General features: G+C 40.7%; 7 protein-coding genes across 9 annotated transcripts in view; 5 read left to right on the plus strand and 2 right to left on the minus strand.

Annotated features, from left to right (window-relative positions):
• Positions 1-19681, minus strand: part of LOC124308872 (endonuclease III-like protein 1) — a 38059-nt gene that overhangs the window by 11669 nt on the left and 6709 nt on the right. The window contains exon 4 of the mRNA XM_046772027.1: positions 10072-10262. Coding sequence (XP_046627983.1) covers positions 10168-10262 — 95 coding nt within the window. The 3' untranslated portion in view covers positions 10072-10167. The remainder of the gene's footprint in view (positions 1-10071; positions 10263-19681) is intronic.
• LOC124308863 (putative inorganic phosphate cotransporter) lies at positions 322-4499 on the plus strand. 3 transcript variants are annotated; one of them, XR_006909129.1, is made up of 6 exons: positions 322-448; positions 1042-1265; positions 1756-2266; positions 2724-3468; positions 3567-3685; positions 3961-4499. XR_006909129.1 is itself a non-coding variant. In XM_046772017.1 (5 exons), exons 1-4 carry the CDS (start codon positions 373-375, stop codon positions 3449-3451), a joined length of 1539 nt encoding a protein of 512 aa, XP_046627973.1. In that variant the 5' UTR covers positions 322-372; the 3' UTR covers positions 3452-3468; positions 3961-4499. The 3 variants fall into 3 exon arrangements, 2 of the variants coding, with proteins under 2 accessions (XP_046627973.1, XP_046627974.1); XM_046772017.1 differs by lacking the exon at positions 3567-3685; XM_046772018.1 differs by lacking the exons at positions 322-448; positions 3567-3685 and adding an exon at positions 797-896.
• LOC124308868 (putative inorganic phosphate cotransporter) lies at positions 4719-9373 on the plus strand. Its single transcript, XM_046772023.1, has 5 exons — positions 4719-5070; positions 6455-6643; positions 6716-6936; positions 7155-7665; positions 8348-9373. Exons 2-5 carry the CDS (start codon positions 6619-6621, stop codon positions 9073-9075), a joined length of 1485 nt encoding a protein of 494 aa, XP_046627979.1. The 5' UTR covers positions 4719-5070; positions 6455-6618; the 3' UTR covers positions 9076-9373.
• On the plus strand, positions 10841-13255 carry LOC124308869 (putative inorganic phosphate cotransporter). The gene is made up of 3 exons (XM_046772024.1): positions 10841-10948; positions 11071-11297; positions 11607-13255. The coding sequence occupies exons 1-3, from the start codon at positions 10924-10926 to the stop codon at positions 12819-12821; spliced, it is 1467 nt and encodes a 488-aa protein (XP_046627980.1). The 5' UTR covers positions 10841-10923; the 3' UTR covers positions 12822-13255.
• Positions 13248-16209, plus strand: LOC124308864 (putative inorganic phosphate cotransporter). Its single transcript, XM_046772019.1, has 3 exons — positions 13248-13313; positions 14055-14287; positions 14571-16209. The coding sequence occupies exons 1-3, from the start codon at positions 13289-13291 to the stop codon at positions 15819-15821; spliced, it is 1509 nt and encodes a 502-aa protein (XP_046627975.1). The 5' UTR covers positions 13248-13288; the 3' UTR covers positions 15822-16209.
• LOC124308873 (abscission/NoCut checkpoint regulator) lies at positions 16063-18275 on the minus strand. The gene is made up of 6 exons (XM_046772028.1): positions 18035-18275; positions 17563-17801; positions 17222-17456; positions 16965-17123; positions 16750-16878; positions 16063-16689 (listed from the first exon to the last, which is right to left on the minus strand). The coding sequence occupies exons 1-6, from the start codon at positions 18080-18082 to the stop codon at positions 16498-16500; spliced, it is 1002 nt and encodes a 333-aa protein (XP_046627984.1). The 5' UTR covers positions 18083-18275; the 3' UTR covers positions 16063-16497.
• Positions 18594-19581, plus strand: LOC124308876 (DNA-directed RNA polymerases I, II, and III subunit RPABC1). The gene is made up of 2 exons (XM_046772034.1): positions 18594-19052; positions 19143-19581. The coding sequence occupies exons 1-2, from the start codon at positions 18751-18753 to the stop codon at positions 19471-19473; spliced, it is 633 nt and encodes a 210-aa protein (XP_046627990.1). The 5' UTR covers positions 18594-18750; the 3' UTR covers positions 19474-19581.

Raw genomic sequence — 19681 nt, forward strand, 5'->3', positions numbered from 1 at the left:
ATTATTTATTCTGGCAACTAAAATAAATCAGAGAACCATTGTCGAAATCGTTCAGTATCGTTCACAGATTTTTTTTCTATCTAACTGGCAGAATAACGCTGGGGCATCATTATTCGAATCATGACCTTTCAGTACTGCCAGTATGGAAAATTAAAAAGAACCGGTTGGGACCGACTCTGCTTGTAAATAGAATAGAACTTGGATACTCGGATAATTTTATACCGATACGAGTAAAAAATATATACTTGGTATTCAATTCCCGTCTTGCCTCTACGATAAGTGTTGAGTATATACTCTTAGTTGCGAAATGCTTATTCGGTTAGGAGTTGTGGCAAAGTGTAGTCGAAGCACGAGTGAGTGCTCGGAACCAAGATGATAAGAATCGTAACAAAGGAGAAAGTGGATCTCGAAGTGGATGAACTCAGGTGTCGAACTGTCAGGCGAGAAGGTGAGCGTTTCTGTTGCCGAAAATTTGGTCCTTTTTTCACGATCACGATCTGTCAGTGTGAAAGCAAATATGAGAATGACTAACGTGCAAAAAGAATACCGAAGCACGTCAAATCACGAGAAAAAGGGAAAAACTTGTTGGAGAATTATTCAAATAAATTCGAATCGGAGTTTATTTATCAAGCCCAATATTGTGAACATAGTATATAAAAATTACCGAACGTTCCAAATAAGATAAATCTACAGTAAGGGTTATCAATTTATGTAGATGGTCAACAGTTCGGCAGGCTATCCGTATTTTAATTTGTAGATAGTATGAATCTCCTACTTTAATATTAAGCTGGCGTATAACGGAGTTATGACACGGAATCCTTAACCCGCGGCGTATCCATTCATGTTAATACTCAAACAAATTGTGATAAATTTGCGTCACAAGCCTTCAAAGCTAAGTAAGTCCGAAATCGTTTATCATCTTCTTCGTGGAGCAAACTGTGAGAATGTTACTGAGATGAAATATTGGCTGTGAATTGGATCACCATGTTCCAAACCCTGACTTTAAACGCACTCAGAAATTCAAGAATGAAATATCGACAGGTGGGAGAATATCGCAACGATGGATATTGGCAGTTATGGGATGTCTGGCAATCGCCAACGCCGTCATGATGAGAGTTTGCCTGTCAGTTGCGATTACGGAGATAGTCACCAAAACTGAAATGTCGAACGATACGAGCTTGGACGACACTTGCCCAGCATCCGAATCCACTTCATCGTCGACATCAAGTACCGGCGGCACTTACGAATGGAGTGAATACATGCAGGTGCGGAATCAATCACTTTTTGTAGTTCTGAGATTAGAAATATTAAGCAAACGAGTCCCGGAAGGTCAAGTTCTTGATCGACGTTCCGCCTAAATCTTGAAATAATGTTTCCCTGGCATTCAGTTGGGTTCGAATCGAATATTCAACGGATGTACAGTCAGAAATGGATCTGAAAGTTGAATGAAATTCCCAAATATTTGGTGATTTCAGACGGAAATTATTTTAAGTACAGCTGCCCTGAAGAGTATAGTTTTTCATCGGTCGATGAATTTCGCGAAGTCTTGTTTATTTCGACACGATAAGATATGCGGTTATATCCGTCTCAAATGATGCAGGTCAGCATAAAAAATCGTTATCGAGCGTGAAAAATTTATTAGGATAATAATATAATATGAAATCAAATCTGAGCTGTTCAGTTCGACATAATAAGACTTTATGTGTTTTCACATGATCTCTAAAACACTCACAAAAACGAAAAAACGCATTATAGGGAATCGTTCTATCCAGCTTTGCCTGGGGCTACGCGGTAGCTCAAATACCAGGTGCAATGATGGTAGCTAAATTCGGAGGTAAGTGGCCCCTTGGAATCAGTATCTTGACGGCTGGAGTGCTGACGCTGCTGACCCCAACGGCGATCCAGATTTACGACGCCAAGGGTCTGATAGTCCTCCATGTCCTGATGGGAGTGAGCGGTGGGGTGGTTTTACCTTCGCTCAGCTTCCTCACGGCGCACTGGGCGTCGCCCAATGAGCGATCAAAAATCGGCAACACGATGACTTCCGGAGGGATGTTGGGGACCATAGCCTCAAACGCACTGTCCGGAGTGCTTATAGAAAACTCCTCGATCGGTTGGCCGATCGTGTTTTACTTCTTCGGGGGCTTTTCGATGATTTGGTTTATCGCCTGGAGTGTCCTCTGCTACAGCCGACCCGAGGATCACCCGTTTATAACAGAGAAAGAAAAGAAACACCTCATGGAAACCACGATGCAGAACAGCACTGGTTATAATACTTTTTTTGGTCTCATTGTCAACGTTGAAGTGTAAACAGCTTCATGAAATCACATGACCTCGACTGACTTTGAACCAATCAACTCTGAAAACGTCATTTGCCTTCTTTTGACGTGTCCGCGTCTGTTCACATGATTTCAAGTAAATTCAGGTACATTTAAATGGAGAGAATTTACCTCCTCTTTGAACATCTAAAATGCCTTGAAGTCAATTTAAGTTACTTTTCCACAAATATGACTTGAAGTCATGTGGATTGGCTAAAAGACGTCAATTGAAATCAGTTAAATAGTTTCAATTCACTCAACATTTTTAAATTCGGTGAGTTCTCTGAATTCATGGAGCGAAATGTGTTTCCGGATAACAAGCTCCTCGGATTCACTCTTGGAGAATGAACTTAATGACTGTATTCTAGAGTCCTTTATATCAAACTCATTATATTTTTACCACAGGGATGAATCAAAGAGAAAATCTGCAGATTCCGTGGCGACGCATAATGTCCTCCCGACCGTTCTGGGCAGTAACGATGGCCAATATAAGCCATGACTGGGGCAGCTTCGTGATGTTGACTAACCTTCCAAAATACTTGAGCAGCGTCCTGAAATATTCCATCCAGTCAAATGGTCTGCTCTCTGCCCTGCCATTCGCAGCCAAGTGGTTAGTGATAAATGCTTCTTCCTGGCTTGCGGACTGGTTGATAAAGGCGGGCAAGCTATCGAGGACAAACACGCGCAAGATCTTTGTCACAATTGGCGGACCCGGAATGGCTTTTTTTTTAATTGGTGCGTCGTACGCCGGATGCAACAGGGAGCTAGTCGTCACACTCTTTGTCTTGGGCATGGGAGTGATGGGCAACTGCTACCCTGGATCCATAGTAAACATTGTTGACTTGAGCCCGAACTATGCAGGAACGTTGATGGGTATTATGAAGACAATGACAGCCCTCACGGGAATAGCGGCTCCCTATGCTATCGGTGTTCTCACACCAAACCATACCCTTTCGGAGTGGAGAATCGTCTTCTGGATCACAGTCATCTTATTCTTCACGGCAACACTAATCTTCGTTATCTGGGGCGACGGTGAAGTTCAGTCATGGAATCATTCGGACAACGTCGATGGAAAACGGACGGAGGTTGCAAACCCAGAACAAGCGGATGAAGAAAACATATCCTTGGGTTGATGAATCCAATAGCTCGGGTAAGTTCTTACGACATCTTGGATCGTATATGGAATAATTTTTTTATTTTCCATTCATCTGCCGATGTGACTTTTTCCATCACATTGCCGATTTTCAGTGTTCAGGTATGAGATAACTATAATTCTGAGAATGACAGAAGGACATCCCTACTAAGGATTTCGAGAAAATAGCTTCTGCAAAACGGATGCAAACAAGAAAACTACTTCTTTTAACCTGGTGGGTGAACTATTTCGAGATCTACTCCATCGATTTTAATGAAATTTATCCAACGTATTCTTTATAATATCACCCAGGATGTGGTACAGGATTTTCTTGATTGGATGCCGCGTTCATTTTTCATTAATATTTAGCGCTGAAAATGGTGATAAAAATCCGAGTTTGTTCTACGGCCAGCTGACGTTTTGACAAAAAAAATTTGTAAAATTTTTCCCTGTGCTACACTTCAACTGTTACCTCTTTTTACAAGACAATTTTTTTATTTCATTTTTTAGATAATGCCTCACACAGGAAAACATTGCACCAACGTTAAGGACTTTCAAAGAGGATCTTGCTAATCGCCTCATATCCCCGCAATTTCTTCATTTTTTTCCATTTCTTTTCAATTCTATTCACAAAACTCTACTGTACTTGTAGAAAATAAATTTTTTTTAAATATCTGATGGTCGCCAAATCAAACCCGTTTGGAGCGGCAAATCGTATTATGGATCACATTCGTATTGTCCTTCGTCACTACTCTCATCTTCGATATCTGGGGTGACGGCGATGTTCAGCCCTGGAACGATCTGGACTCCATTGACAGAAAGCAGAAGGAGGTTGAAAACGGAAAACGGAAGGATGGACAAAGGATTTCCTCGAGACCTCTAGCCTCGCGATGGTTTCACAAGCTGTCGTTGACTTATTTTATAAAACTGTCTGATTTTTTTCTGACCAATTCAGAGCAAGGTTTTCTAAAAACGATATGACTCTCAGGATGTATCAGATATGTGTATTAAGAAATACGATAATAAAATTTTATATCATTTAACGTGAATTTCAAATAAATTACTTCTGCAAAACGAGTGCAATGAAGGAAATTAGTTTAAGAAACTAAAATGTTATCATTTCCAACGCTTATTTTATGTTATGTATTAATAAAAAAATATCCTGATTCAATTAGACGCTATCGAAACATCGCCATTTGTCATCAGCCTAAATTGTAATTACGCCTTTTAATATCAAATCAATGAGGCACCCATTCAACGAAAATAATTTCACATTCAGAATTTTGAATTGCGAATAGTTTTTGACATCATTTTTCACCAAGTCTCACGGTTATAGATTTTAACCTCTTGTCTCACCTACGCGGTAAGATTCTGCACAGAATGCCATTGAAATAAATTTGCGAATGTCGAATATGTAATGAATTGAGAAATACCTCAGTTAAAAAGTTATAAGTAAGCGAAGTTGTGGGAGAGGAGAGTGCATGGGGAGATGGCCAAGGTCATATGCAACGATACAGAGATTTATGGCAGGTATCGAGGTCTAAAATTGCGAAGTAAGCGTGTTTGCCGTTACAAGAGCTCCTCGCTGAATATTTAGGAGACCGGGTTACACCTCGTGAGGTAAGGTCATTGTCTGTCAATGTAATACCAAATGTAAGAATCACAGGTGGGAATAAGAGATACCAGAGTACACTTGTCCTCGAAAATTTATTAGGAGAGGAAAGTAAGATTGTGGTATTTGAAAAAATTAATAGTCAAGTATTTTCATCGTGTGTGTGTTACTGTAGAAAAGTGACTAGGAAAAAAAATAGGTTCCTAATACGTTACATTTACGAGAAGCTTCGTCGCCAAAGAGCTTACACCAATCAATGATAAAAATCTTTCCTAGAATCGAATATCTTTTCATTATCCAACGATATTTTTTTTGAAAATTCCTCGTTTATGTGTGACACGCAACTGTCCCGAATTGTATTTAATTTTTCAATGTATTAAAATACATTCGTTGTCAGCAGTTTTTCGTAGTTAGTTAATTTTTCTTCATTGAATTCATAAGATGATGATTACTCTAAATATATTTAATGTTAGACGTGGCTTGATATTCTTCACTCAGCGCAATCGTTACCTGCATCGAATCAAACACGCAGCTAATCCTCAATTAAATTAAAAGTGGCCAACGCAACGTAATCGTCGAAGGAAACATCGCGATTCATAATTAACCTGATCTCAATCCTAATTCGTAATTCTCAAACCTGACCGTAATTCTCCCAATTGTGCAACTTTTTCTCGACACAGTTGCAATTCCGTAAGACGAAGCATAATCATCGACACCATATTCATCACTCAGCAATAACAAAATCCCCAATCATATCCCAGCAAACGCAACCAAAATCAAAAACCGTACGAAATCAAACGCAATCATAATCGCAATTTCGTAAAACATACGCGGTCCTTATCACCGGTTTTTTCCGGCTATTCCGTAATCCTACTAGTGACTCCACGCTAACAAAGCATGATCACTAATCATTTATGATAACCTATCGAATCGTATTCGCAACCGCATCCGAAATTCACCAACGTAATAACGCAAATGCCACGCCGAATCCTGTCACGTGATTATCCGTGATACTAGCGGGAAAATTGCAAGGTAAAATCTACAGCGCGATACAGTACAACAGAATTTGTCTGTACGCAATTTGCAAAAGAAATGACTCGACTTAAGACTCGTAACTTTACTCTACATTTTAAGGCATCAGTCAAGTATTGCATCACACCCTCTTGGGGAAGGGAATATCGTCAGTTATCTGGGGGTGTATTTTCGTCATGTGTTTTACTGTAGAAAAAATAACCAGGAAAAAAATGGGTTCCTAACACGTTAAATTTACGAGAAGCTTTATCAAGATATGTGAACCGTTGACAATTGAATAAGTTCTTCGCATTCTAATAGTTAATATCTCGATCAGAAGCACGTGGCTGATAATATATAAGTCAAATTTACAATTCCCAGATAGTAAGACTCTTTAATCACACCGAGTCTTTGGTCTCTGTACGTTTTACCTGTCTGGATGCCCACAACAGAGGTCTCTGACATTTGCATTACCTAATATAACGTTTAAAAAGTGAGTGAATTTACATTCGGCAATTGACTGATTCGTCGGGACAACTGCAAGAATGTTAGTCGGTTGGAAAATTTGCTGTGAGTTGAACGGTCGTCGGCCATGCCCGGCACTAATCGAAAGTCAGTAAGTTACGTATGGCTTATTTTTAGGCGGAAAGTTACAGCAGCGATGGATATTAGCGTTTATGGGATGTTTGGCTGCCATGAATGCCTTTATGATGAGAAGCTGCTTGTCGGTTGCTATCACCGAGATGGTTGCCAAGTCAGATTCATCGAACGATACAAGCTCAGACGATACTTGTCCAGCATTCGAATCAACCTCGTCCAACTCAACTACCGGTGGCACTTACGAATGGAGCGAATATACACAGGTTGGAGAAAATGAATTTTATCTAGTCTCATTACCGATAACGAAATATGAAATAGAACCTCGTATTTCATGGTGTATAATTATAGGATCTCAAGTATACTGACTAAAAACATATCGCAAAACTTGTGGAATTCCTGAGACTTTCATGGGTACAATTACTTCTTACGATAAAATATTTTATGAGATTTTAAGAGTTCACTTGAAAAAATCTCATTCCAGGGACTCATTCTGTCCAGCTTTTTCTGGGGCTACATGGTAGCTCAAATACCAGGTGGAATAACAGTGGCTAAATTTGGAGGCAAGTACCCTCTCGGTATTGGCCTTCTCTTGGCCGGAGTGTTGACCCTGTTGACGCCGACGGTTGTTGAAGCATACGGCGCAAAGGGTTTGATAGTCCTCCGTATCCTTATGGGACTGAGTGGTGGAGCCATCTACCCTTCGTTCAGTTTTCTTACAGGTCATTGGGCACCGCCGAACGAGCGATCAAAGATTGGCAACTTGATAATGTCTGGAGCGATGCTGGGTACAATAGTGGCAAACGCGCTGTCTGGAGTGCTGATAGAAAACTCCTCGATAGGTTGGCCGATCGTGTTCTACTTTTTCGGAGGCTTCTCTGTGCTGTGGTTCTGTGCCTGGACACTCCTCTGTTACAGCCGGCCCGAGATGCATCCGTTCATAACCGATGAAGAGAAAAAATACCTCGAGGAAACCATAAACGAGGTGAACACTGGTAAACTACTTATTAAAACATATCATCGGCATGAATGCAAGTGGCTTCGTGAACTCAAATAATCTAAAGTGACTTCAAGCATATTCGCATAACTTCGTTTGAATTTGATAAATGGTCTTCAACCACTAGAACGACATTGACGACATATTGAGCACATCGATTATTTTCTGATTGGCTCTGACGATTTTCACAAAATTTGGTACTCTGGTCGCTGATTACGAATCTACTATTAAAATTTAGAAATTCAAAATGGCGGATCCAATATCGCGAACGCTCATTCAAAACGTGAAATGATTGAGATGAAATCTGGTTCTCAGAGGTTTTGTGCGTCCCAGAATGCAAACTCAACGTTAAAATGAAGAAACTCGAAATAGTGGGTTAAGTATGGTGGCTTAAAAATACTTAATTTCTCATGGCGTATCGCGAGTAATCAGTTTTGCATTTTAGTCCACCATATTTTATCAGACAATTTAAATTTTCAAATTTTTAGTGGAGTACGTAACCAGCGACCTCAAAAGGCCTGTAATATCAATTTTCACACGAATGAACAGCTTAAGGGGATTGGCCAATTTATACAGTTTAAAGTAAATTCAAGTAGATATTCAATTAGACTTGATTGATTTAAAGAGATGTGTAGTGATTTAATGACAAAATTTTTTTATTTCCAATTTTTTTGCCACAGTAAAGCGCGGAAGGAAACAGCCAATTCCATGGCGATGTATACTCTCCTCTCCACCCTTCTGGGCATTGATAGCGGCAAGCCTGAGTCACGACTGGGGCTCCTATGTAATGATAACGAACCTGCCAAAGTACATGAGCAGCGTTCTGAAGTTCTCGGTTCAGTCTAACGGGCTGCTTTCAGCGTTGCCCTTCATGGCCAAGTGGGTAGTGAGCAACGCCTCGTCCTGGCTTGCGGATTGGCTTATAACGGGGAAAAAGATATCGAGAAGGAACGCGCGCAAAACCTTCACAAGCATAGGTGGACTCGGAACGGCGTTCTTCCTGATCGCCGCTTCATACGCCGGATGCAATCGGACGGTGGTCGTGGTTCTCTTCATATTTGGAATGGGAGTGATGGGCAACTTGTTTCCCGGGGTGATGGTGAACAACGTTGACCTGAGCCCGAACCACGCGGAAACCCTGATGGGCATTACGAACACGATAACGTCCCTTGCCAGTATCGCCGCTCCCTACGCAGTCGGCGTTTTAACTCCAAATCAGTTTCTCTCGGAGTGGAGAATCGTCTTCTGGATTACATTCGCGTTGTTCTTTACCACAACTACGATCTTTGACATCTGGGGTGACGGTGAGGTCCAGCCCTGGAATGACTTGGAATCCATTGATCGGGAGCAGAAAGAGGTTGGAAGTGAAAAACGCAAATATGAAGAGAAGATGTCATCAAGTGAATAGCTTAGGCAAGTTTCACGATTTTCTAGGCTCGTGATCCTCTCTTAATTAAATTGTTTTTCATTTATATCTTCGTGTATACCTATGTATCGAGAAATGTGATGAGAATGTTTTTGTTTTCCCATCACAGTCCAATAGATCGCTTTCGTAAAACAATTACAATTTCAAGAAACAAAAATCTCCATGCTTATTTTATGGGATATGCGACTTAAAATGGAAGTAATCATATAGCAGGTGATCTGTTGGTTAGTATGTAAAGCATGAAAACAATGTCAAATAGGTTATCAGAAATTAAAATGACGCTCAGGATTACGCTAATATCTTTCAAACCCCTGTATACATATCTGCAAATGTAAATAAGTAATCGTCCAGCGCAGTTCTTTCATCATGCCGCACATTTCAATCTATTCCTAATGTAAAAAAAAAGATACTAGCAGTGATGTCGTGTTTGGGAATGACAGCCGCATACACGATGCGAATTTCCTTGTCAATCGCCAATACGCAGATGGTTACCGCGGAGAATTCATCAACGAATAGTACCAGTTCAGACGGGACTTGTGCATCTCTGGAATCAACATCGTCGAGCACAAGCACTAGTGGCGTTTACCAGTGGAACGAATACACACAAGTGAAAATTGAAATTCGGATATCGATGTGGTTCACTGAAGTAAGTTTTGTATTTTTAAAAATTGACCATTGAATATTCAAAACCATAAAAAAATTGGATTTCGGTAGCGAAAAACTCGTTTCCTTTATGTATTTAGTACCACGAGGAAAAATATTGCAGAGATGGATCTTAGCTGTGATGAGATATTTAGCACCACATAACGCGGTGACGATGAGAATTTACTCGTCGATCGCGATAACAGACACGATTGAAACAACAGTGACATCAAATAGTACCAGTTCGAACGAAGTTTGTCCCTCATCACCTGGGTCAACATCCTCGTCACGCACCAGTGGCGGCGATACAAACGAATGGAGCAGAGAATGACTTACCCAGCGCTGAACGTCCCGGTTTCCCAATTGAACCCTCAGCACGAAAGAACGATGATCGTCCTCTGGATCACATTTCTGGTTTACTTGGCGTCCAACTTAGTTTACATCATCTGCATATTGAAATTGATAATGAGCGTATTCACATCCAGATGACGCGACTGATTGGGAACAGCTGGTTTTAAAATCTGCACCTGTAACAAAGCATTTCTCATTTATTCGTATATTACTCAACTATGTCGCAAGTCATGATCAACTATCACTTTAAAAGACACTAGATAACAAAATTACTACGAGTAGTACCATTACTGCTATGATTACTTTCAAGTTTACCGCGTTTCCGACGAACAATGACTTATTTTAAAACCTTTCTAATACACTGACCATCGTTTTCTTTTTATATTTACTCTTTAATAACACATATCAGTGATGATCGAATTGCAGTTATTTTCTCCAACGACCGACGCAATGATTTTGATAAATAATCCTCAGCGACTACGATTAACTGCCAGGATTGTGAGGGCAGATAACCTTCCACTTTAGGGGATTACTCTTAATCTCTTTCATATTACCTGATTACGGGACATCACAGCGAGGATTCGTTATCGGTCATTTAGATAAAACAATATCAGATTTGGTCAAATTAACAACAATTTAATCAGATGCATATACGTTTTTTACGAGCACTGTATTCAGAAAAATTATAGCTTAAGATAAGATCCGAGACCATTAACCTGCAATGTACAATTGTACTTTTACCCACTCAGATATTATTGGAGTCGAGCTCCGTCTCATCACGCAGTGAGTCGGTTAAAATTGTAAAATTTACCCAAATTATAACGACATTCGAGACCGATGTTATCCTCGTGGAAAATTTGTTGTAATTTGAAATCATATCTTATGTTTCTTCCTACTTGTGCACGAAATTATCTTCAGAATGTGTAGAAGTTATCAGAATATAGTATACAAGGGTATCTATCCTAATTCTTCGCTTTTATTCAGGTGCGTGCATACCACAGCGATGGATACTGGCAGTGATGACGTGTTTTGCGATTATGAATGGATATACGATGAGGACTTGTCTGTCTATCGCAATCACGGAGATGGTCACCGCCACGAATCAATCGTCGAGTCATACCAGTTCAGACGAAGTTTGCCCAGCAACTGAGTCGTCAACATCCTCGACTGGAAGTAGTGGCGGTGCACACGAATGGACAGAATACACACAGGTGAAAATTGAGTGAACTGTGTGAATTGAGTAAACTTGAGTAAGGTAAGTAAGTGTACCAGTTATTGACACGTTTAGACCCAATTATTGACCCTTTTATTTACCATAATTATAAGTTGAAGGCACAAATTGTGAGTTTCTCGACGACTTAAGCCAACTGCTCGAGGGTTGGATAGTAAAAATTTATTTTTTGGTAATTTTAGAACTGAGGATCAAACAGGTACAATCAACAAAGGTCAATAATTGGGACAGGGTCAGTAACTGGTACACTTACTTTATGCCTAAAACTTTTCTAATCATTATTCTTCAGGGAATCATCTTATCGAGTTTCTACTGGGGGCATGTAATCAGTCAACTTCCGTGTGGAATGTTGGCTGATAAGTTTGGAGGAAAGCATGTCTTGGGTTTTGGCATCTTATCGACGGCGATATTCACTCTGTTGACACCAGTGGTTGTCGAGGCTTTCGACGCACCGGGATTAGTAGTCCTTCGGTTTCTGATTGGGATGGGTGAAGGAATGGTTCTACCCGCTGTAAATGTCCTCTTAGCTCATTGGGCTCCACCCGAAGAGAGAAGTATGATGGGAGCTTTAGCAATGGCAGGAATGAAGGTGGGAACAATGCTCGGTAATGGGCTATCCGGAGTGTTGATACAAAATTCATCGATTGGCTGGCCGATAGTCTTCTACGTTTTCGGTAGCGTGAGTGTAATCTGGTTTCTTGCCTGGATTTTTCTCTGCCACAACAATCCAGATGACCATCCGTTCATTTCTGACGAGGAAAGGAAACACCTAGGCGAAACGATGCGTGAGCACATGCACAAGGATGTTGGACCGATACCCTGGAGGCACATTGTGACCTCGGTACCACTATGGGCTCTTCTGGTTGCTAAAGCAGGCTGGATGTGGGGTTACTACACGATGCTAACCGACCTTCCGAAGTACATGAGCAGCGTACTGAAATTCTCCGTACAATCGAACGGATTACTGTCCGCTCTGCCGTACCTTGTACTTTTCTTGGTCAGTATTTCTTCATCCTGGCTCGCAGACTGGCTGATAAAAACGGAGAGACTCTCGAGGACGAATGTCCGAAAAATATTCGCGTCATTCGCTTTAGCGACCTCGGCAGTATGCATAATCGCCGCCTCGTACGCAGGCTGCGACCGCATCGTCGTCACAATCCTCTTTACAATCGGGGTAGGCATGATGGGTCCTATATTCTGCAGCGTGCTGGTCAACGCCCTTGACCTCAGCCCAAACTACTCTGGCACCCTGATGGGGATCACTAACGGCGTTGCAGCTATCGTCGGGGTCGTGGCTCCGTATGCGGTCGGCATTCTAACGCCAAATCAGACGTTCTCCGAGTGGAGAATCGTGTTCTGGATCACATTTATAGCCAACTTTGTAGCGGTATTTATTTACGATTTGTGGGCCAGCGGCGAGGTCCAGTACTGGAATGATCCTAACTTTCGGAAACGTCAACAGACCGCTACTCAAGTTCAACGAGTCAGTACAGATACCATCTGATGTGGATGATCCAACTTGTAATTTCCATCTTCTTTTATTAAACTGTTCAACCCGTTAGGTTTTTCTATTTTTTCTTATACACCTTATTTTTAATCATTCAACCGATCATACGAATATGTATTCTATTTTTAACTCATCGGTTTACTTTAAGATTTAACAGATGTGCATCTTGTACAAATAAAGTAATAATTGCCGACGATGATAAGTTAATGTTTTGTTCGTCAAGTGAAAAATTTGAAAATGATATCTTATTCACACAGACCTTATACCATACGAGGAAGTTATGTCCAAAGATAAAAGATACCAGAATCATTCCGGCGACTGCGAAGAGTGTAACAAACATCAGATCTCAGTTAGCAGTTAATTATTTATCTTTTCATTTACTTTTTCAATCTTGTCTTTCTTCAATAAATTATCGAGTGTGAGTTTCCAGTTAAAAATTTCCTCGATTCATTGATTCCTCAAAGATGTTCTCCACGTGGAAAATTTGTTGTAAGTCATAAAATTATAATACAGCTATAGTGTATCTATATACATATTTCGAATTTGAAAAACACTCTCGGCTCGATTAAAAAAAATTTAAATATCTTTCCCAGAAAACATAAGTTATATAAATCGATGTAGAGAAAATCAGAATTCCAAACATAATATATTTACGATTTCCTTCGGCAGATTTTCAGCACGGATTTTCATAACAGAATTCTTAAAGTAGAACTTTTAATGTAGGTAGAAATTTAAAAATTTCTAGATTTACAATAGAAAAAAAAATAAATATTAAAAGTCACGATCGAATCATTGTCGAATTGCAGTTTAACATCATTTTTCACGATGTTAAACGCACGGCTGCATTTTAAGTGGAAAGATTAGACGATGAAATCCAAACTACCCAGACTTTACCTTGTGACTCACATCAATCAATCCAACAACTATCGACACCTGACTCTTATAATATAGGTTTAAAAATCTTGTAATCAAGATTGTTCACACTGCTCCAAATACCTTGGACGAATGAATCAGTAAACACTCATACGTGATAAATGATCTGTGCAGTAACCATTGTCACGGAAATAGAAAGAAGGCAACAGTAATGATGTACTTCAAATTTCCCTTTCATTCTTAGTTCAGTAGGAATTAGGTGATGTGCCGTCAGTGGTAATCAGTTGCATACGGAGAGATACAAACAACAATTGACAACGATTATCTACCTGTTGGATATAAGCGACGATTTTGCAGGTGCAAGAATACCCCAGCGATGGGTACTCACGGTAATGGGATGTTTTGGAATGATGAACGTCTACACAATGAGAATTTGCCTGTCTCTGGCAATCACTGAGATGGTAGCCACCACAGAAGCTTCGAAGAATGACATTTCATACGAGTCTTGTCCTTCAGCTAATTTCACCTCATCGAATATTACAAGCAGTGAAAGTAAAGATGGCACTTACGAATGGGACGAATACACGCAGGTCAGAAGACTAGAAGATCGGGATTTTATACCATAAGAAAGCATAGAAGGGCCCACACAAGGGGTTAATCACTCGTTAAATCTGGTTCACACTTTTCCGGATATCTCTTGAAATCTTTTGAAATCCTTGTAATCTTGAAATCAGGTGAACATCAAATCGATGAGTGATTAACTCCTCGAGCCCAAAACACTGCAAACATGACATTAATTAAGTCTGTTTAAAATCAGACTGCGATGTGGCAAAAAGTTTACCCTTTTTCGAGATGGATGAAATAATATTTCAGGGCATAATTCTGTCGAGTTTCTACTGGGGCTACCTGATCACAAGTGTACCAGGCGGAATACTGGCCGACAGATTTGGAGGAAAGTACATACTAGGCATCGCGGTACTGTCAACAGCTGTACTGACCCTGCTGACACCATTGGTAGTCAAATATTACGAGGCAACGGGTCTGATAGTGTTCCGTTTCCTGACTGGGGTCAGCCAGGGATCGACAGTTCCAGCCATCAGCGTCCTAATAGCCCAATGGGCGCCACCGCAGGAGAGATCCAAGCTCGTTACAGTGGCAGCGTCGGGAATGGAGGTCGGATGTGTCCTGGGAACGGTTCTCTCCGGGTTCCTGATACGCTACTCCTCGATCGGCTGGCCGATGGTGTTCTACGTCTACGGCGGGATGGGAGTCCTCTGGTTCTTGGCGTGGATCTTGTTGTGCTACAGCGAGCCGGACGTCCATCCGTTCATAACGGAAGCGGAACGGACGTACCTGCACGAAATGACGATCGAACACACGCACAAGAAGACCGGACCAACCCCGTGGCGGCAGATTCTGACCTCGGCTCCGGTCTGGGCTCTGATTGCTGGTGAAATGGGCTTCTCCTGGGGTTTTTACATGGTACTGACCGACCTCCCAAAGTACATGAACGATGTCCTCAAGTTCTCGATACAGGCGAACGGGCTTCTGACCTCACTTCCTTTCGCCGTTATCTGGCTCGATGGCATAGCATCCTCTTGGCTCGCTGATTGGCTCATAGAAGCTGGCAAAATGTCGAGGACCAACGTCCGGAAGATTTGCACAGTAAGCGGATCCCTCTTTCCGGCGATATTCGTCCTCGCTGCCTCATATGCCGAATGCGACCGCGTTATGGCCGTCGTGTTCTTCACGGTCGGCATAGGGTTCATGGGATCGTTCTATCCCGGCATCATGGTCAATCCCTTAGACCTGAGTCCAAACTACTCTGGAACTCTAACCGCCATCGTAAACGGAAGCGGCGCTCTTGCCGGGATCCTGGCACCCTACGCGGTAGGCGTTCTCACACCTAATCAGACCCTGTTGGAATGGAGGATCGTGTTTTGGATCACCTCCTCCATCTTGGTAGCGACGTCTACCATTTATGGACTCTGTGCTGACGGAGAAGTTCAGTACTGGAATGATTCAGAGTTTGTTTCGAATCATCGATGGAAGGATACTGGTATCCACGCCGAACAACGCAGGGTCCGTAACGACGATTTGTCACCACACAAGCATGATCGTTAATTGTGTGCGAAATATTTGCTGTACAAAATGACATGCATATGCTTATAGTCACTCTGATTTTCCAGGAAGTAAAATTCTTATACTGCCAACTTTTATTCAACCCCTGTTGAAAGAAAGCTCAACTTTCAATTTTGAAAGAACTTTGCAAACAGGTACTAGGCACACGCGACTGCATATTGAGTTGCCTGCCAAAATATTTCTGGGCAACGTTAATTCTAAATTTTGTAACACGAATATCAGATAGAGGTTAAAACATAATATATTCTTGAAAATACAGGCAGCTATCCTAAAAACTGATGTCACAGATATCACATTATGTATACATATGTATAAATAAATATGTAAATAAAAGGTATGTGTACTTCATTGCAACCGCGAATAGCAGAAGCAAAAATAAAAACTACATTGAAAAAGTGTTAAAACACATATGTGTAAAATTATATAAATATAATTATGTGTATTTGTATAAATATATGCGTATAATTTTTTTTAATACCTTAGATCAATTGCACAACTGTTTACGAATCGTAAGTCAAAAGCTGGTAGTTGAGTCTATGTGATGATTAGAATATTTTTCTATGCGTAAGAAAGCTTGAAATAATTTGAGAAAACCAATATCTCTTGCATGTAAATTGCAAAGTACCAGTAATACCGATATTTTTAGCGAATTAATCCATCAATCATCAACTTTTTTGACTTTTTTCCGTGGCGTAAAAGGCACACTCTGATGATCGACCATTTCAAACGAGTCATGCCCTTCCCGAAAGCACGATGTACAGTACAAATCACCGTCGCATCCCGTGCAGCGGAGCTGCGCATCTTCATTGCAAATTGTACACCAGGGTAACTCTTCTTCCTCTTCAGCTGGCTGTTTAAAATTAAAAATCACAACAGATTTGATATACAAATCAAGCGCTGCTGCACTTACATCAGTATCCATAGGCTCTAGGTCATCTAGTTCGGCAAATTTCGACTCTATCGCGGCCTCATCCAAAGCTTTTTTAAGAATTCTTTTGGTGGCTGTTTGCTCATCTTCCTCAATGTCCTCAGGTTTGTTCTGATTGAAAACAGAGCAGAGGAATAAACCATGAATATCAGCAAGTTGTGATCTTGAAAGATTTTTCGCCATTATTCAATACTGACCTTGCGAATTTGCGCAGGATCTATTCCTCTCAATCTGGCAAGCCTGTCCTCGATCTGTGCATCCGAATTTACATCCGAAGACAGCTTAAGTTCCTCCAAATACTCATTTATCAAATCTGCAGTCTTTTGTTCATCTGACCTCGTATCCACTGAATGGATCTTGAAGAGGAGTGGCAAATTTGGGAGCAACAAAAGTCAATGAGCTAGTTGAACGAGCATACAAATATACAATTGCAATGTATTTAATTTCAGCTCACATTAGTTTGAGGAACAGGATTATTAGGGTCTTGATCCTTGAGCAGGGCAAGCCTTCTTCTAATCTCCTCCAAGCTAGTTTGAGGCACAGGTTTGTCCTCATCTTTCAATTTCCTAAGTCGATCAACCATTTTCTGATCCGCTGGATTTAGTCCAGACTTCAGGCGATCCCATCGTCCGATCTCCTTTTTGTACAAAACAATCGGTGGTTTGGACGGATTTTCCAGGGAATTTAATCTGTGCAGTTTTGGAAAGATTAATGAATGTTTATCATTGAAGATGTAGTAATTGAACAAATGAAACTGAAATAAGTTATTCCATTTCTTCATCTCCACTTGCGTACTTCTGAGTAATATCTATTGGAGCAACTTGCTCGACGGACAACGGTTGTCCCTCAGACGGTGTTGAGAGTTGAGGTTTTAAATTTTCAGACTGAACCTTCTCCTCTGCCTTGTTCTCCACCCCGTCTTTCAACCGATAATAGCACTTGCCGCATATTTTTGTGCTGCCAATATCTGGCAGGTCAAATTTGTACCTGAGACACTTGGCGCAGTAGGAAAAATGGCAACTTGGACAACCATGCTGGAAGAAACATTGAAAAGTATTGATATGAATATGGCAAATTTTGTGTCAAGTTTTTGTAACTTGTTGCTGTGCATGCTAATAAACAATAACAATAGAATAAGGAATTTGGGGGTAAAAAAAGAAGAGAACGAAATAACTCTAAACAAATATTGCGTAATTGTATAATCAAAGTATGAATCACTCGGTCGATATGCGAGAGTGGAATTGATAGTACGAATTTTTATAATTACCTCTCGAGTAAAGAAGGTGAATTTTGTTTGACACGCGTTGCATGACATTTCATCAATCCTCTTCGTGCCAGTTGAACGTGAGCAGAAGACTCAAAAACTTGAGTCAAATGTGAAAAACTGGTGTGCCCAGATACCGTTTAAAATTATTTCCCGTTGCCGCACCTCAATGCGCAAATTCTCATCATTTGTGATCTCTCTCGAAGATCATCGTCCATCTTGCAGCTAACGGACAACTCTGCAGCGCCTTCGAGTTTCGACGGATATCCGATTATCGATAATATATCGACAGGATTCAAATTAAATTCAAAAAATGGAACGTTCTTACAATCCACACCGCTAATTGACTACTGAATTTCAGAGTGAATTATTATAACCTTGCAATGTATAAGTCGTGTAATAATACGGTGCTTTGTTCGATTGGTTTTAATTCTTTATTTTCGCTTATTTTTCATTACTTAAAACGTTCATCGATGCAAAATACGGCAATTCAAAATTGATCGATAGTTGTGGTTATCGATATAGACCGTTGGCACATTTCTGCGAGAAGTGAACATCGATATATCGCATTTCTCGAATCACGAACCACGCGTTCAGTGCACCAAGGACTGTTTGACGTTTGATTAACCACAAAAACGCGACTAATACTGCAGAAGATTGATAAAAATAGGCAGAAAATCATCGTTCAAAGTACCAATCTAAGCAGAAATTAATTTTCAATGGACGACGAGGCTGAGACGTACAAATTGTGGAGGATAAGAAAGACCGTGATGCAATTATGCCACGACAGAGGTTATCTCGTAACGCAGGACGAGCTCGATCAAACCCTGGAACAATTCAAAGAACAATTCGGGGACAAACCAAGTGAGAAAAGACCTGCAAGAAGCGATCTTATCGTACTTGTCGCCCACAACGACGATCCGACCGATCAGCTGTTCGTGTTCTTTCCAGACGAACCCAAGATTGGCATAAAAACAATCAAGACATACTGCCAGCGCATGCAAGAAGAAAAAATTCACAGGTAATGGGAATACAGATTGATGGAACAAAAATCATATTTATCTTATGGCCTGCTTTGTATCATTTAATTGCATGTCTTCATGTCTTTCAGAGCAACTATCGTCGTTCAGCAGGGAATGACACCTTCAGCTAAACAGTCGCTAGTCGACATGGCACCAAAGTACATACTAGAACAATTTCTGGAGTCTGAATTACTGATAAACATAACTGAGCACGAACTGGTTCCCGAGCATGTTGTTATGACACCTGAAGAAAAGCAAGAATTGCTCTCAAGATACAAGCTCAAGGAGAATATGCTCATGCGCATACAAGCCGGCGACCCAGTTGCCCGTTACTTTGGCCTAAAGCGTGGACAGGTCGTCAAAATTATCAGACCATCTGAAACTGCCGGGCGATATATATCCTACAGGCTTGTCTGTTGACGGAAGAAAATCCACAATTTTATTCTATACTTCCCCTACACGATATTTTAAGTTAATGTTAAGAAAATAAATATTCTTATCCGAATAAAAATTTCTATGAAACGAAAATGCTTAATCTGTTTTTGTGAATTATTCTACTTTAGTTGAGAAAATTAGGCTTTCATGTATTATATTTCCATGAAACATTAGGGTTTCTTTTCACTGCAGC

The sequence above is a fragment of the Neodiprion virginianus genome, chromosome 7, assembly GCF_021901495.1.
Source record: "Neodiprion virginianus isolate iyNeoVirg1 chromosome 7, iyNeoVirg1.1, whole genome shotgun sequence".
Classification (NCBI taxonomy): domain Eukaryota; kingdom Metazoa; phylum Arthropoda; class Insecta; order Hymenoptera; family Diprionidae; genus Neodiprion; species Neodiprion virginianus.